The sequence below is a fragment of the Colletotrichum tamarilloi genome (assembly GCF_030869305.1).
Source record: "Colletotrichum tamarilloi strain Tom-12 chromosome Unknown Scaffold_24.1, whole genome shotgun sequence".
NCBI classification, from domain to species: Eukaryota; Fungi; Ascomycota; class Sordariomycetes; order Glomerellales; family Glomerellaceae; genus Colletotrichum; species Colletotrichum tamarilloi.
Window position 1 is genome coordinate 256,842 of NW_026849407.1, and position 16,047 is coordinate 272,888.

General features: G+C 54.5%; 4 protein-coding genes across 4 annotated transcripts; 3 read left to right on the plus strand and 1 right to left on the minus strand.

The window, feature by feature from the left end:
* Window positions 1-6,968: 6,968 nt before the first annotated feature.
* CTAM01_07638 (uncharacterized protein) lies at window positions 6,969-8,109 on the plus strand (the record flags this gene model as incomplete). Its single annotated transcript, XM_060523660.1, has 4 exons — window positions 6,969-7,122; window positions 7,169-7,449; window positions 7,496-7,916; window positions 7,967-8,109. 4 exons carry the CDS (start codon window positions 6,969-6,971, stop codon window positions 8,107-8,109), a joined length of 999 nt encoding a protein of 332 aa, XP_060381714.1.
* Window positions 8,110-11,304: 3,195 nt separating this feature from the next.
* CTAM01_07639 (uncharacterized protein) lies at window positions 11,305-12,572 on the minus strand (the record flags this gene model as incomplete). The annotated part of the gene is made up of 3 exons (XM_060523661.1): window positions 11,305-11,766; window positions 11,850-12,039; window positions 12,112-12,572. The coding sequence occupies 3 exons, from the start codon at window positions 12,570-12,572 to the stop codon at window positions 11,305-11,307; spliced, it is 1,113 nt and encodes a 370-aa protein (XP_060381715.1).
* On the plus strand, window positions 12,486-13,265 carry CTAM01_07640 (uncharacterized protein; the record flags this gene model as incomplete). The annotated part of the gene is made up of 1 exon (XM_060523662.1): window positions 12,486-13,265. The coding sequence occupies one exon, from the start codon at window positions 12,486-12,488 to the stop codon at window positions 13,263-13,265; it is 780 nt and encodes a 259-aa protein (XP_060381716.1).
* Window positions 13,266-13,388: 123 nt separating this feature from the next.
* On the plus strand, window positions 13,389-15,387 carry CTAM01_07641 (uncharacterized protein; the record flags this gene model as incomplete). The annotated part of the gene is made up of 6 exons (XM_060523663.1): window positions 13,389-13,482; window positions 13,569-13,686; window positions 13,776-13,824; window positions 14,371-14,515; window positions 14,785-14,942; window positions 15,019-15,387. The coding sequence occupies 6 exons, from the start codon at window positions 13,389-13,391 to the stop codon at window positions 15,385-15,387; spliced, it is 933 nt and encodes a 310-aa protein (XP_060381717.1).
* Between the last annotated feature and the right edge of the window lie 660 nt (window positions 15,388-16,047).

Here is a 16,047-nt window from a genome sequence, read left to right on the forward strand (position 1 = left end):
GACGGGGTTTTTTGTGTTTTACCTAGCCAGACGTTGTCGAGAGAGAAGTGTCCCGTGGTGAGAGCGCGGGCGGTGACGTGAGTATAAGACAGCTGGAGTGAAAGGCGAGAATGCGCATGGGCATAACAGAAGACGATGGGTGGATTTGGCAGTGCGAGTGGTAGAGCTCGGTAGGCATAAGAAACAATTGAACTGTTGGCAGGGTTTTGAAGTGGAACCTTTTGAACCCCGGCAACAGTCCGTCGGGGGGTGGGTTTGGAAACGATGAAGGTCTGATGAGAAGGATGTTGTGAGGGGAGACCCAAAGAGGCGAGCGAGAGATGAGTGTGTGATATCTCGTTTTCTTGCGAGGCGGCGTGTCCGATATGAGCGTATAAGACGGTACTATTGCAAGTAGACGCGGCGCGGCGGGAGGCTGAAAGCTGGAGGCTGGCTTGTACTCTTTGGTGTCGACAGAAAGAAGCAATTCACAGAACTGTGTTGTTGGTGGTTGGTTGAGATGGAAGTTGGTGGTGGGTACGAAGTTGTCGGACTGAGAGAGGGCCTGCCTAACCGGGCCAGCTGCACCAAAGGGGGTCAGAATGGCAGATGGGGAAGAGAAGAGAAATAAAACGAGGCATCACCCGCGAAAAGCAGGAAATGGGAGGGCATTCGGGCGATAGTAATAATAACAACAATAACAACAATGGGGGAGGGGGACATTGACCACCTGCGGATGGATGTGCGGTGCAGCGTGGGTACCCGCGGTACCTGATGGAGTACAACGCTACAAGTGCAAGTGAGCTCGGCCACTAGGCCAGGTAGGTGGATTTTACTTTGCCGTTAGGGGAGCTGCTAGCCCAGCACAGGCGCACCCCGCCTACCTAGTCATGCTGCGTAGGTACCTGCTCAGGCGCAGGCATCACAGGCGCAAGCGCACCCGCTGCACACTGCACTGCACTTCCTTCCCTGCCTGTGGTCTGCAAGATACGTACCCTCAATGATTTCCACCTCAGTCCTCAGGTTTCTGAAGATTGCCTGCCTTACTTACCTAGAACTTGGGTACCTATTTTCGATCACCTATCAGCCTCAACTTGCTCAACACGCTGACTTTCAGTACCTACTATGCCAGCATGCTCCTCTGCTCGCCCGCTTTGGCTTCTGATGACGAGGGAGGGAGAGACGCCGAGAAGACGGCGCGTCCGCCGTCCCACCTCAGCATCTTCCTACGTCCAGGCTGGCAAGCTGGGAGCTGGGAGCCGGAGCTTGGGGAGCGCTGGACCCCGTCAATAACCTCCTTGAACCTTGCCCATCCTGATATCCTTACAGATACCCTTTTCTTTCTTCCTTGGACCTTGGTGACCCCTTGCTTCGCGGGCCCCCGGCAATACGTCCAATCATTCAGCCCCGTCCCGTCCCATGTAGCGAGCCCTGCACAGCGGAAGCGGAAGCAAAGGGCAGACATATTCGGGCCTCGGACGCTCTGTAGTCATAGGCTGCTGCGTGAGTACGAACTACAGAGTACAGATACAGACTCTACACCTATACAGTAGTCCCGGCAATGAGCAGAGGGATGGATTTCAGTCGCACACCTTGGCCACATTCGGCACTCTCGGACAGGGGGCCGCTCGGGGACCAACGAAGCTGGGCGCTGGGAGGCGGGAAAAGGGAGTGAAAACTCTTCAAATTGACAATTAGCTGGCAACAAGAGCAAGCAAGCAACAGTGCTGGTGCTGAGTGGCAGAGTGCAGCCTGTGCAGGACTACTCCGTACGGATTACTACAGCATTGGCGAGTCACTCTTTTGCATCCTGACCGGCACCCATGACACTGGCAAGTTGCAACTGAGATGGCCTCTTCTCCTTTGGGATCCCCTGATGCCCGGATCCATCTTGGGGTCGTGTGCCCGCCGCGTTCGCGAACCCCTGGTCGATACTACCCAGAGAAATCTCTTGTTTGGGGCCGGACGGCAAATGAAAGCCTCAACCGAAAGAGGCGCGACCAACTGACAATCTCAAAGTGACACCCTGACAGACTGCAATTATTGAGGGCCAGGCCTGGGTCGGTTTTCGCCGGTCGGCAGCACCAGCAGCCCACGAAATGACGATACGACGCCGGTGATCCTGTCTTTTGGTGATCCCTCTGAAATTGGGCTTCAGGGTACGTACCTTTGATAAGACGCAGGGCGCGATGCTCTACCTTACTGCATACACCTTGCTTCACAGTCAACTTGCCTTACCTTTACTTCGTATACAAAACGTACCTGACGAGAGAAACAATGAGCTGAAGCGTTCCATCGGGTACACGACTGATACTGCGGTTGCCCACGACGAGAAGTAGCCTTTCACAGCATTTTCCATCCTCCGTGCAACCACACCCAAACAAAAACAAGAAACAATTCGTCTCTCGTTGCCATGTACGAGTTGTGTACTTGTACGCACTACGGAGCACAGGTCTACCATGTCACCATGCTCAAGTTCACAAGACAGAAGCTGGGTTCACCCTTGGGACGCGGCAGAAGAAAGGACGAACAGGCGAACAGACGCTGAAGGACCGGTGTCCCATGCTCCCAACCTGCGTAAAGTGCCTTACGTAGTATGAATTATTCCGGGGATGTTTTGAGAACAACTTCCTTCCTGTCGGTACGTATCTCATAAACGGAAACACGCCAAAAAGCCACCCTACGAGTACTCACCCTCCGTAACGAATCATCGTCACGGATTTCGTCCAAATTCCGACGGGGCGGGCAGCTCTGGCCTTTCCTGCAGGGGCAAATAACGATGTTCCACTGCTAAATGTGGCATAGATCCTTTCTGGGCAAAGCTTCCCAGTGGTTCTTGTCCTGGGCCCTAAGGGCCTGACGGGCCATGGCTCCCCCACTCATCTACCAACCGCACCGAAGCAGACATCCTGGAACGGAAATGTTTTCCCCACCCCGGAGCGAACCACCTGGCACCCAGTACTCCGTACCACACCATGGATGTTTGGAAAAGCAAATATATGAAATGAGCTCAAGGGGAAACAAGAAAGGAAAAATCTGCAATAAAGAACCGACATCCATCTGAATCAGAAATCTGCGCCCTCCATCAGTCATGAATGACGACTGACAAGTCACACCACACTCATCACCACCAACGCAGCACAGCCTCTGCCACCGACGTGTTGGAGCTTCCCCCCTTCCCGCTTCCTTCAATCCTGTAATCGCCCACCCACGGCACCTAGAACCACGAGAACCCTCTGCACAGATGATGGCTTGGGAGCTTGGGTCCCTGCGCATGGCCCTTTTTCCCTTCTAGCACCGCCATTTCTCATTTCTCCGAGCTCTCGAAACCTTGGCCTTCCGACTACTGCCTGAGGTCGCTTGTTGAATCCGCGCTTCCTTGGATTGCCGCTCTCTCTTCAGTCCCAAGACTTGGGTCATGTTGGTTCCTCGCGGCAGGGTTCGTTGTAGGCGCCGGCGGGGTGCACAACGGTGACTCTCGTGCACAACTTCACTCCGGATAACTGTCCAAGCGGCCATTCCCGTATGACATCCTCTCTCTGCGAACCTTATGAAGATGTGCACCGCCTGCCGCAGCCCCACGACCTGGCCCCTTGATGACAAGGCTTTCGTTCCAGCAAAAGATAAAACCCACTCGAGTCGTCTTGCCAAGCATCCGAGTTGCAGCTTCACCTTGAAATACCCAAGCCAGCCCCTTGGCCAAGATTGGAGGCGCGGCGAAGCGGATCAACCAACTCAAAGTCGTTGCATCTCAACACCCCCGTCGCTTGCTCGTCGGCCCTGTCCTTCCCCGTATTCTGTGTCAATCCCCCCCATGGTCCAATACGTCGGCGTCTAGAATCATGTTAGCCTTCCTTTCTCTCTGGTGCGATCCATGGCGTCGACTCTTGACACCTTGCGAAACACTCTCGCAAGCCACCATCGCCACTTGGGAGGGCTAACGAGTGGTGATCCTCCATCGAAGGTGAGGTCCGAAATTGATCAACGACGGGTCAAGTCCCAATACCGAGTGTATCGAGACAGACGCGTGGCGAGAGCACATTGTGCGACTTGGTGATCCCCAATCCTGCCGAGAACATCGCATCCTACCGCCTCCAACGTGGGCTGCCTTTGCATGGGCTAATGTTTGCGAACCGCTCGGCCACTGCAGATGCCATCCAGCCCTTTGCGAGACGAGAGAACGCGGCGCTCGTGCAGATACGCAGCATCATATCCCAAGCAACGGTGCCCAGAGTGTCCTACGGCGCATCTTCAGGTGCATTGTGCGAGCTAATGCGACTCTGAACTTTTCCCCGGAAAAGTTTCCGCTGGTCCCGGATTGTAAATGAGGTCTGTTGTCGTGGCCGAATTATCCCACAATTATTTGACGATGTCGAGCAACTCGGAAGAGGCTCTTCGGATCGTTCAATATCGAACCGACCCTGTTGATAACGAGGCCACGCAGGCACTACCGGATGGGGCCCCGATATGCTGTGTCCAGGGCGGACCCCAACCACGACAGCCGTTTACGGAGCACTACGTACAGGTTTCAACCCTGTTACTCGATCTCTTAGTGATTTTCTGTCTCGGACCAAAGATCCAACTCCAAACGCCGATAACGCAGCGTCGGCAGCACAAATCTCGCGAACGCCGTGCAAACCATGAAGAAGAAACTTCCAGCCCTGCCCTAGGGATCGCACACGAAAGACCTGGTGCGATGGTGTTCTTGGAGTCGCGTTGTTCCTGCAGTAGCGTCTTCCCATTTATCCCAGTTATCCATACCTCTCGGGGCCCGACTGGGTCTAAGCCCCCTGGTCGCCGGAAAACCAACCAGCGAGCCGGGTTCTTTCGTGACCTCGAAGCAGGCATGCCCCTGTCCGCAAGGCTACTACGTACGGCTCCATGAACCTCTTGTCTGCAGTCTTGGTGACCACAAAGTCCGTAAGGCACCCGCGGGCAACGAGCTACTGCAGCAGCATCCGGGCTCATCCGATCGACGCGCCGGCTTGCTTGTGGCGATGGGTGCTCGGTATGGGCGTTGGGATTTGACTTTGACGGCTTCAACGTTGTCGTGGTCAGACTGTCAATCCCTACGTACGTAGGTCATGATGCAAGATATCGAGATAAGAGGACGGCCACGTTATCTGCGTATTGCTGGGCTTGTGACTAGGCGTTGGGGTCTCTGTATCGCGCCCTAGCTAGACGGCTACTGCACATCATGAATGCAACTGTGATTCAACCGCTTTAGTGGTGCGAATGCTTGCAAGCGTAACGGTGGTCACATTCCAAGGCAACCGCTGCGTGCCAACTCGATTACTGAGGCTCACGACGTGCGTCAGTTGCTGCCATGGGCGCGCAGCTGTACGTGCTTCTCCGTCACGGCCGAATGGTTCGCAAGCTACGTCCGTAGTCGTAAGGCCGGGGCAGCGCGGAAACCAAACTGGCGGGCTTGATGGCCACATTCCAGCGTTGCGTCAACTCGTAAAGGTGCTATGGCGATGTATCCGTATGTCTCAAAGTCAGACAAATCTGATAGCTACAGCGGTCAACTACGGTAGCCCGTCGTCACACGCTCCACCGAATGGCCACATCCACAGTGGCGTTTCTTTGTTTGCAGAGACGACAGCACGTGAGTCTATCTCGGATTGTGCCTGGCAGCCGAATCGTCACAAGCGAGAGCGACTGCCAGCGAGGTATGCGTTACGCCATTCTAGCTCCGGCATGGCGACATAGGCTTTGAGGGCATCGACGCCACCAGCCGCTGGCCGGTCCCTCGGGGCTGGACATCAAAGGCCAACAACTCTACCAGACAGGCCATGGCGGCGCCATGATCGGGAGCGGTCGCTGCGACGGTTGCCCAGCCCGGCGGCGTTGGCGGGAGATCTAGCGGCGACATGTCCAGAATAGAAAGCTTAGGCCCCGTTGCGCATCACCTCACCCAGGCGGCGGCTTGCCGCTTGCGCATGGTGCTCACCTGAGACCTGTGTGCTCCAGCTAGAACGGACCCCGACGAGAATAGACACCGGAAGATAAACAACGGGAGACCGCTCGCAAGTCTCTTCGGTGACAGCGCGCCAGCCGGCTGGATCAACTGTTTCCAGAGCTCCCTTCAGGTGGGAAACGTACACGAACGGCAGCCGTGGCTTGCCGGGTCAAGGCGACGTTGAAAAGGTAGGTATAGGCGATTTCAGGGCCGTGAGTTGGGACTCCGGAGTCACGGGTAATTTTCGCGAGAGAGTCTGGCAAGACCCTTCTTAAGCTGGCGAGAGTCAGGCGGCTAAAGGAGATGGCATTTGGCGTGTAAAGACGGCTGCAAACGGGCCCATGACCTCCTATGGTCACGGTCTATCCGGATGATGGATCATGATGGATGTGGTGCCATCATCGTCAGGTTAGGATGACTAAGAATTTGCAGTCGAAGAAGGTCCCCGTCGTCAGGTACCTCAGACACTCTGATTCGTGGGGAGCAAGATGTCACCCCAGGGCACCTACCGCCTTAGGTAAGGAAGTGAACCTGGAAGGTGCCTTGGTGCGCTGCCCCTCAACTTGGAAGCACCTGCTGCTGCGGTTCGTTGATCGACCGATATCACTCGTGACCTGCAAAAATGAAGGACTCAAGACTCAGGAATCGTCGGTCACCAGACATCCAGAAAGCATGCCACCAATGACTGTGTTCAGCCTTTGATGCCCTTTGTTATCCTTTCCTCTGAATCCTTCAGGCTCCTCGAGTTCCTCAACCCCTTCCAGCTCCCATAGCTCCTCTCGCCCTGGCGCTCCCCGGCATTACCTCACACTGGGTACCTCACGCGCCACTTCTGACGCACATTCACCCCACCTTCCCGCTTGTCACCGCATGGGTAGCTGCGACCATCGCGACGACGATCCCTCGCTTCAACTGCCTGGCACCTCATCAGCCACTCGATTTACCAAGATAGTCCTTCACAAATGACATGGCACCAGACCTGAACTCTCTTCCTTCATCTCCTCCATCTCTGCCCATCCGATCCAGAATGTCATCCACCAACGGCGAAGCTCCTCTCCCTCCTGCGGACGGCGGTCCAGCTCCTCGTGGGGAGTCCCCCGCTGGCTCGCCGCGACGCCAGTCGACCTCGCTGCAAGCCGCAGCTACGTTGAATGCTAGCCTTCAAAACGAACCCTCTCGACGTGTGTAATCCCTACTGCATCGGAAAACACTCGCTAATTGAACCAGGCTCCTCTAGCGGTTCCGTATCTCGAAGTCGACAGTCACCCAACGCCGGCCGAAGACTGTCTACGGTTCTCATGAACCTGCAGCTTAACGATCCTTCTCTTCCCGGCCCGGGTGAGATGGTCGCAGATAACCAACACGGGCAGACTGGCGCCACAACCGCCAGTCCGCAGCCCATGACAACCTCGCCCATGATGGTTCCTGGTGGTGACCCCCATCACAATCGGGCGCCCAGTCTGGGAGAGCTCCACCAGGAGCTTGAAGCCGAGCAGGAAGCTCAAGTTGTATGTCTAGGTTTGCATCGAACTTGATACAAGCTGACACACACAGAACCGCCTCCTCCAGATGATCCGCCAGCAGCAGTTGCAGCTCCAGCAACTCCAAGCTGGCCAGGGACAGAACTCTTCCGCAGTCGAGGACTCGGCGATTGCTTCTGAGAGATCCAACCATGGAACCCCCATTTCGCAGCCGCCATCGGGCTTCGCTCCGCTGCCCTCCTCGGGCTCCTTCTCGCGATCCCCGGTTGTGCCCCATCCCCGAAGCTCCTTTGACATGGCAAGAGCAGATATCCAACGCCGCTCTCGAACCCCGAGTCGCGGCGCTTCTCCGAGATTGCGCTCAACATCTATAAGCGGCGACAGCGGCGAACAGTACACCCTCGGCGGTCGCGATGAAAGCGCCTTTTACCAGGCCGAGACTCAGATGCTGGTCCGAGAGAATCAGATGCTCCGTCACCGCATAAGAGATTTGGGTAAGTTTCTCGAGATGCGCCGGTGTTGTCGATGCTAATGGGGTATTTAGAGAAACAATTGACGGATCTGCTGCCTGCGACTAGCTCCCAAGGCAACCCCAGCGAGCCCGCCCACCCATCACACCTCAGAGCTGCCGCTGTCGGTGAGGACGTTGCGACGCCCTCGACCAGCGACGTGGCCAAGGAGGCGTGATTGAACTGTAACATTTATGAGGGTGGACGACCCCGGGATATCTGGCGTTTCGGAAAACTTGCTACATCTCACGAATGCAATAACATGGCTTAGGCGTTGATCGGACGGGCTGGATGGGCTCTTCTCTGTGTTGCTATTAGCTCCAGTATCAATAATGGAGTGCAAACAATTTGAATGCGATGATGAAGCTGCTTCCGTGATTTAAAGTGGACCCCCCGCATGAGGCATACGGAGCTCCTTGATACGTTGCGTGACTCTGCATCGTCAACAGATCGCGACTCGTGCGCACATTAGCTTCAGGGCAGTTGGGAGGTTGTTTAACTGAAGCGCGACATCTTCGTTGCCATTTTCTTTGTCGAATCAAGCCAAAAACACGCAATGCACAAAAGATTTTGGACGATCTGGGAATCGAACCCAGGACCTACCGCATGCTAAGCGGTCATTATACCACTAAACCAATCGCCCAACCTGTGATGTAATTCGAGGTGGATTCTGTCATTATGTAGCTGAGCGCTGCCACGGCAAGCTGCTCGCCAACTACACAGCAACAACGTCCATTGTATGCATCGTCACAGCCTCGAGGCGAGTGTCACGACAAGTAGTACGCGGCAAGTTTATTTGGCTTCGTCGGATGCGTGCGGCTCCCGGAAAGGTTAATGGCTAAACAGAGCCAGGCACCCATGCGATACCTAGGCTGGTTACACTCAATTACCGGACGATCACACTGTAAAGATATTATTTGTATTGTTGCTCTGTTGGCTATCTGTTGGCCATGACTCTCGGTGAGCCGTGCTGACCCCACAACCTTTTCTATGCCAGCATGAGGAATATCCAGCCCCAGCTCCGACCACGTCGTGGCTCTAAAACAAACGTATGCCGTTGCTATGGGTTGCTTTAGGGAAAAGCTTCCCAACGGCATCGACTTGCTGATCAAGGCCCCGGGGTGTTTCGCATTGTTCAGTGATCTTATCGCTCCCAAACGCTGCTTCTGTGCCCGAATTGATCTTCTTCCTGCTCTCGAGCATATATCTAACGTACTCATTTCTGAGCTCGTCATGTCGAGTCGAGCCAACACCTTGGTCCTTGTCGTAGAAATAAAGATGCCGTCGGTGTTGGCTACTCTTCCTCTCAACAATCTCACCAAAGGTCCCCCGACCAAGCCGTATGGGCTCGCCATATCGAGTCGTCGAGACCTATAAGTTGCCGAGCTCATGTAGCCATACGCCAGCTATATACATATTCGCCAGAATACTCCCACTACAGCCAGTGGCCCTTTTACGAGGCCATCGATATTCCTGGTGACGGAATCGGCGGGCGTACACCTCTCTGAACTGTACCCAAATGCCAAGCTGTTGTCAGGAAGGTGATGTTTGGCCTTTTTAGAGCCTTGGCATTCGAAGCAGTTTCCTGCGATGTGATTCTTGGGAATAGTCACGACGAACGAATCTTGGTCGCGATCGTTTGGCCGCCTAGCTTGAGAGGCCCAGAACGCCAAGTCAACGCTGGTCCGGCCGCTGATGCAGTATCGGCTGCTTTCTATAGGGGCGACGCCAGCGAGCGGAGGCTGCTGGGAAAGCCAACGGGCGAACACTTGGTCCTCAGTGTCGTCCGAGCCACATACACCCAAGGCGCTGCTTGGTTCCTTATCGGCCCCGGAGATGATATAGATGCACGCAGGCATGCCTCTCTACTCCGGCCCGTTCAAGCGAAGCCGGCTAGGAACACTGACGGCCCTTCGACGGGGAAACGATGAACGAGTTGTGACCCTGCGATGAATGCGATTTGACAAGCTGTAGTTGGTGCATCGATTCCATCACGCCTTCCATGGGGCTTCGATCCTGGGTCTACGTCTGCCGTCTTGGAGGGGCTAGTACAACGCTCAGAGATGTGAGGGAGGCGCAGCTGAGATGCGCGGATCCCATGATCGACGTGGTATGAAGACGGTCCCGGGGACGGTCTTCGTCTTTGTAGAGATGAGGCGCGAGGATTCTCACCCTCGCAAGGGGCCCTTTGTCGAAATGACGGAACTCGCGGTAATAAGCCCGTCAAAGTGCCTTCCGCGAGCGGTGCAGACAATCATAGTGACTGTCTTTACCTAGCGCCTGATCTCGATGAGTCGTACGTCTGTAGCGTTCCTAGTTACAGGCCTGTTGACTTGCAGGGCCCGGGAAGAACAGCCGCGAGTCAGCTCTTATAAAGAGTTGTTTATCTTGGAGTTAGCCACAGTAACGGGGTTACGACTATCATAAACGCTTAGTTGTGCCTGTGATATCTTTAGCTAAGGCGTTTTCTGGGATGGCTATGGCGTGGGATTATCTCGACCGCGTTTTGCTCTGTTCGCGGGAAGACTTATTCCTAACGTCAAGGAATCCTGACCACGCGACATCCGTTCACGAAGGCTTGTGACCTGGTGATATGTTGTCCACTAATATCTAGTACTATGGCCAGGTAGAATAGTTGCGGGATGACAACGAGTCGAACGCCCGCGGGTCTTGGTGGTGAATGCGGTGGCGGGCCCGTGGCCGGATGCAACGTATAAGTGAGGAAAGGCCAATCAGTCTATTATACACTACGAGAGATGTGTGCTTAATGGTGTGATGCTGTGTGAGAAGCCGATATGGGGGGAGGTCTCCATGGGTTATATACCTGGGCTGGCCAGGATGAAGTCCCATGGACCCTCTCATTTCTCAAGTGAGATGTGAAAATGTGTATGAGAAGGTGCCACGCGGCCACGTTTGGCAAGTGAGTGTCAAGTATTTGTTGGGTACGGCGACGAGCTAATCACTCTGCAGCTTTCTCATAAACACGCCTACCCTTGAGTCCTAATCATTACGCTGCTATGTCTTCACCCCGATAATGAGCACCTTTGACTAAATAAAGCTAACTGATGCCGTCTAGATCGCCAAACTTGAATACATACGACCGGAATAGACGAGACAAATGAAGTACACACATAATCGCACACGGTTTTCACAAGAAACAAGTTTTATTATCAACGCCCACACACCTATCTAACCACGGTTGGTCTCAATTACGGTGGTCGCGACGGCGCGACGGCACGACGTTTACTGCACGATGTCACGCCCACAGTGGCCTCCCTACGACGGCAAAACGCCCACGACGGCACGACGCCCATGACGGTCTACTCTACGGTGTTAGGAACGCCTACAAGGGAATCCTCTACCACGCCACGGTCTAGTCCACGATTGTGGCCCCTTCATCTTCACCCTCAACTTCTTCGACGTCTTCGACTTCTTCGTCTTGTATACCCAGGCGTAGACACACCCTCATTGTGATATCGTCGAGCCTCTGCCATTGAAGCTCTTCGGCAGTGACCGCAGTGTGCTGCAATCGCAGACTATCCGTCTTGCTCTTCATGACCTTCTTCAGCTCGGTCTCCCACTGCTTCAGCAGTCTGTCCAGCGTAAGCTTGTGCTCGTCGTATTCACGAAACAGCTTCACACTATCCCCCCTCGCGCTGTCAATCGCCTTGAGGCTGTCCAGAAACACGCGTCTCTGCTCAAGGTCGGCGAGGGAAAGCTGAATGTTTCTGCTGAAATAGGGCCGCACACACAACACTTCGAATTCCATGTGACGCATGGTTGAGGTCCCGTCTTTGCCCCTTTGCCCGCCGCCTTCGGCCACGTTCAAGCCATCCTGTAAATAGTTGGATCGAGCCAATGAGATGACGAGCCTTTCTGCTATGGGCACAATCCGGGCTCCCAGGTCTTAAGTATCACTCTCGACACCGTCTTGGGCACCAGCCCAGAAGCCTTGATGGCCGAAAGAAGAAGTATCAACGGCGTATTGATCGAGGTCGGGTCCAGTGTGCGCTTGCCTCCAAGGGCATTGTTGGCCGCGTAAACGGGCACCCGGGTACCAAGGTCACCGGAGCATCCGACATACTGCATGCCTTGGATCTGATGCACACTGAATTGACGAGGGTCCGTAGCCGCACGCTGTCTGCGCTAGAGCGCCTTCACCAAGTTATTAGCCACAAACAAGTCGGCAGAGTTGCTAATCAGACGTGTCTTGTTGGTCGCCGAGGTCCCAAATGCATCATAAAAGGCATATGCCTTCTTGAAGAGCATCCTCTCAGCAATTTCAGCCTTCTGACCATGTAGAGTTCGCAAGTTGATCCTGTATGCCTTGATATAATCCTTCAATTCGGTGATGACGCGGGTTATCTCGTCGTAACCGAGGAACTTCCCACCTCGATTTTCAATGTATACGTCAATGGCATAGATGCCCTGTCCTTTTGCCGGGTAGCAACTCGCGTCTCGTGAGTTCACAGTGTCAAATGCTAGGGTGCCCTGGATCAGAGACCTCAGCAGCTTCCGCGGAATCGCATGCAGGAGCATCAACGAATTCCTGCCATGCCTGAAGTCGTGGTCGAGCTGGTCAAACGTGCTGTTCTGCGAAGGAGTAAGCTGCCAGATATCTTTGGCAATGTCTGGGAACATGAGAGATATCTTATAGAGTGTCTTGATCACAGCAAGAGATTCAAGATCACTGCCGTCTGCGGCTCATGTGGGCATAAGCACCACTATCTCTGCGACAGTCTGATCCCGGATGAGTCAGAATTTGTTTTGGGCTGTCCATTATGCAACACAACTGCTCATAACTGGGATGACTGCAAGCGCTCTGGAGAGCTCGGTTGGGTGCACCAGTACGAGATCGTGTTCTACCGCTGCATCAACATGCCCCCCATCCGCTCCCGGAAGCCTTGGATCATGTGGGAGAAGGAAATAATTGATCAGGGACTCTCATCTTGGGACCTTCAGGGAGTGTATCCTTGGACTTTGGCTTTTGTCGAGGAATTGAAGCAGTCGGAGCGTTTCTTGGTTAACTTCGACCACAAGCTTTGGAAGAAGGAGAGAGAAAAGTTGTCCAAGGATCCGGCAACACACCGCTACAGTGCTGACCAGTTCATCGACTACGCCCCATTGTTAGAGGAAAGGAGTGCCTCCAGTGAGGATAATATCCGCAACAGCAGAAACACGTTGCAGATCGGTTTTAATGCGGCGGTCCACAACACCCAGACGTCGCAGGGCGTTGCGAACGCGGTCGCCACGCCCCCGTTGGCTCCAAACGAGAACAATTCAAAGGGCACACTGGTGTCTCCGTCTGGTGCCACGGATCTTGACGTCGCGTAGGGCAACCCGTCGGTTGACGTTGTGACCCCGACGCCGACCATGGCTGAAGGAGGCCTTTCCACTGGGATCAAAAAGCTGAAAGTTCTCCCTGCCCCCCTGGCTCAGAGAGACTCCGCTTTCGATATGCCTTCCGTGACGAACGTGTCCCCCGTGGCGCAAGACACACACGCAAAGGCCTCATTCTATGGGGATTTGATAGACTACACCGATGACGAACGTGAGCATGCATTGACGACGGCGTTGAAGTTGTCAGACCTTAAGTTACGAAGAAGAAGTCGAAAAATTCGAATAAAAAGTCCTTAGACAAGACGTTACCAGACGATACAACGGAGGACGACACGTCAGAAGGCGAGGAGTCAGAGAGCGGCAAGTCAGCGGACGAGGAGTCACTGACCGGGACTGCGATTGCGAGAAGCCCCTTGTGAGAAGACATGGATCAATTCTTTCGGAGGCTTGGGTGGCATTGGGCATATGGGGAGCCCGCTGAGAGGCATGGATGAGCACGCCAAGGGGCATGAGTGAGCCCCCCGACTGGGAGGCGTGGATAGGCATTCACCGGGTGGGTAGTGCAATCGATTGAATTTCCATTACGGAATACTTCTCCTGTGAAATGTGCTTTCGTTGCCCGTGACCTAGTTGAATTTGTCGTAGTCTACCCGGCGGCTGCTCGGATGCTCGAGTCGGCGGCTGTCAGAAACAATGGGGCCGGACCGATCCGAGGTGACTACACAGCACACGGAACCACCGAAGTGGGGGCCGGACCTTGCTCTCCATTCACAAGGAGGCAAGACAAAGCACACTACCTCACCAATTCATCTTTTTCGCCTTTACACAAACACACAACCGCCTTTTTGTACGTATCCAAAACTCTTCACTGGACCTGTTGCTAACACCACTAGAAAACGTCGTCGCAAAATTCCGATTCATCGAGACAGAGAGACCGCGGCGACCGCGCCAGCAGTCGAGAATTCGAACAGACGATCTCATCGGCGATGGGGAACAGAGGCGCGAGCGATCCCGCTCACCATTTCCAACCAACAAATGACGTCGGCGCAAGACCTCGAGCAGGCCCGCCTTTGGCTGACTCGACGTCGGTCTGGAATAGGGAACCACCGGGTTCAGAGTGACAAAGGACGCTGACCATCACGGCGCGATTGTTAACCTTACTCGATCCGACGAGGTATTTGTGACGAGTGGCCCGCGCGATCAGCTTCACGCCATGATTGATAGGGTGCTTGGCGAGAACGATGGTCAACACATGACTGGCATCCTGAAAATGCGTTCAGCGGCCGGATAGCGGCCGGATCATCGGCAGAACCGCGGGTTCCGGGCCGTGTGTCTCAGAGATTCCAACACGCGAGACTGTGAAATTTGGTGGAGACAGAATGTGGGAAAGGGAGTCAACGCCCGACATCAGGCCCCGCGACGTTTGAGAAGATCGTTCATTCGGAGCAAGTGTCCCAGCTCCTGTGACAGAAGCCCGCCCGCCTGTTGTTTGTTCGCGCCGTCTCGCGACCAGGAAAGAAGTGGGTGTATGAGGACGACGGCAAGGAGGCTGATCGTAGCTTCATCCGCGTCGCACGAGAGGCGGGGTCAGGTCCGCTGAACTTGGGGCATGAGATCCAGAAGCGAGCCGTGGTCAACCAGCTATTCGGTGATTTGGTCAAACGCCTGCTCGTGCGCCCGTCGAGTTTTATCCGGATCGAGTACCCACCCGGCCGCCGACGAAAGGCAGACGTTGGACTCGATCTAGACTTTCCAGGTTGAGGCCGCGTCCTCTGAACAAGTCCCGTTCGTCCTGATTGCCGCTGTGTGTTACAGGAACGAGTCGACACCGGTTAGAATCCGCCTCTTCACTGGCCGAGGTGTTGAATTCCCCCCTCATTACAAGGCAACCTATAATGGTTCCGACTGGGAGATTGGCGCCGTTGGTCACACATACTTTATGCTCCATGTGCAGAGTAATATCCAGGTCACCAAGACCATGCCGCACATGCACAACATCATCACTGGTCGCGTTTCTGGCACGCATAAGCATGTGGTGGGAGACGATAAAAGGCACAGATTACCCAGGAATGAAGAGCACCACTTGGTGGTTGCTGAGCGCCGCAGGGCTGAGTGAGCGGCAACAGTCGCAGGTCATTATAGACATGACATGGAAGGAAAAGACGACACCGGTCGTAAGGCATCATTGATGTAAATGAGAGGCGACAACGGTCGTACGTGATTTGAAGGAGGTGGTGATGGTTGCAGGTCATCATAGACGCAACGTGGGAGGAACAGACGACAACAGTCGTAGGGCATTATTGCTATGAATGAGAGGTGACAACGGCCACATGGGATTTGGGAAGGCGACAACAGTCGCGAGGATACTCAATGCATTGGTTTTGGTGCAAAAATGTGCGATTGTTGAGAGATTGGCCCAGTGACATTGTCGATAAAATGTTCCTGACATCGAAGTCAGCAATAGCTGGCTGCATCAACTTTAGACCTAGCGATGTGGGGTTTCCTGGTAAGTATTCTACGTCACGACCGACCACCTTAGAATCAATCGGCTGCAGTCTACGAGACTTACTGCTATCGTGTCGATTGATGAGTGTGAATCAAATGTCGAACTCGAGTGTTAGTTTATTTCCAATAGACAAGGCAAGTGAGACCTGCATGCCGCACTTACTTACTACAACATGATGTGCCGCCTTGTACTCGCCGATAGACAGCAGCGAGGCATGACGACAAAACGGGGGGTTGCAAAAAGAAAAAACTCACCGGGGCATCACATAAA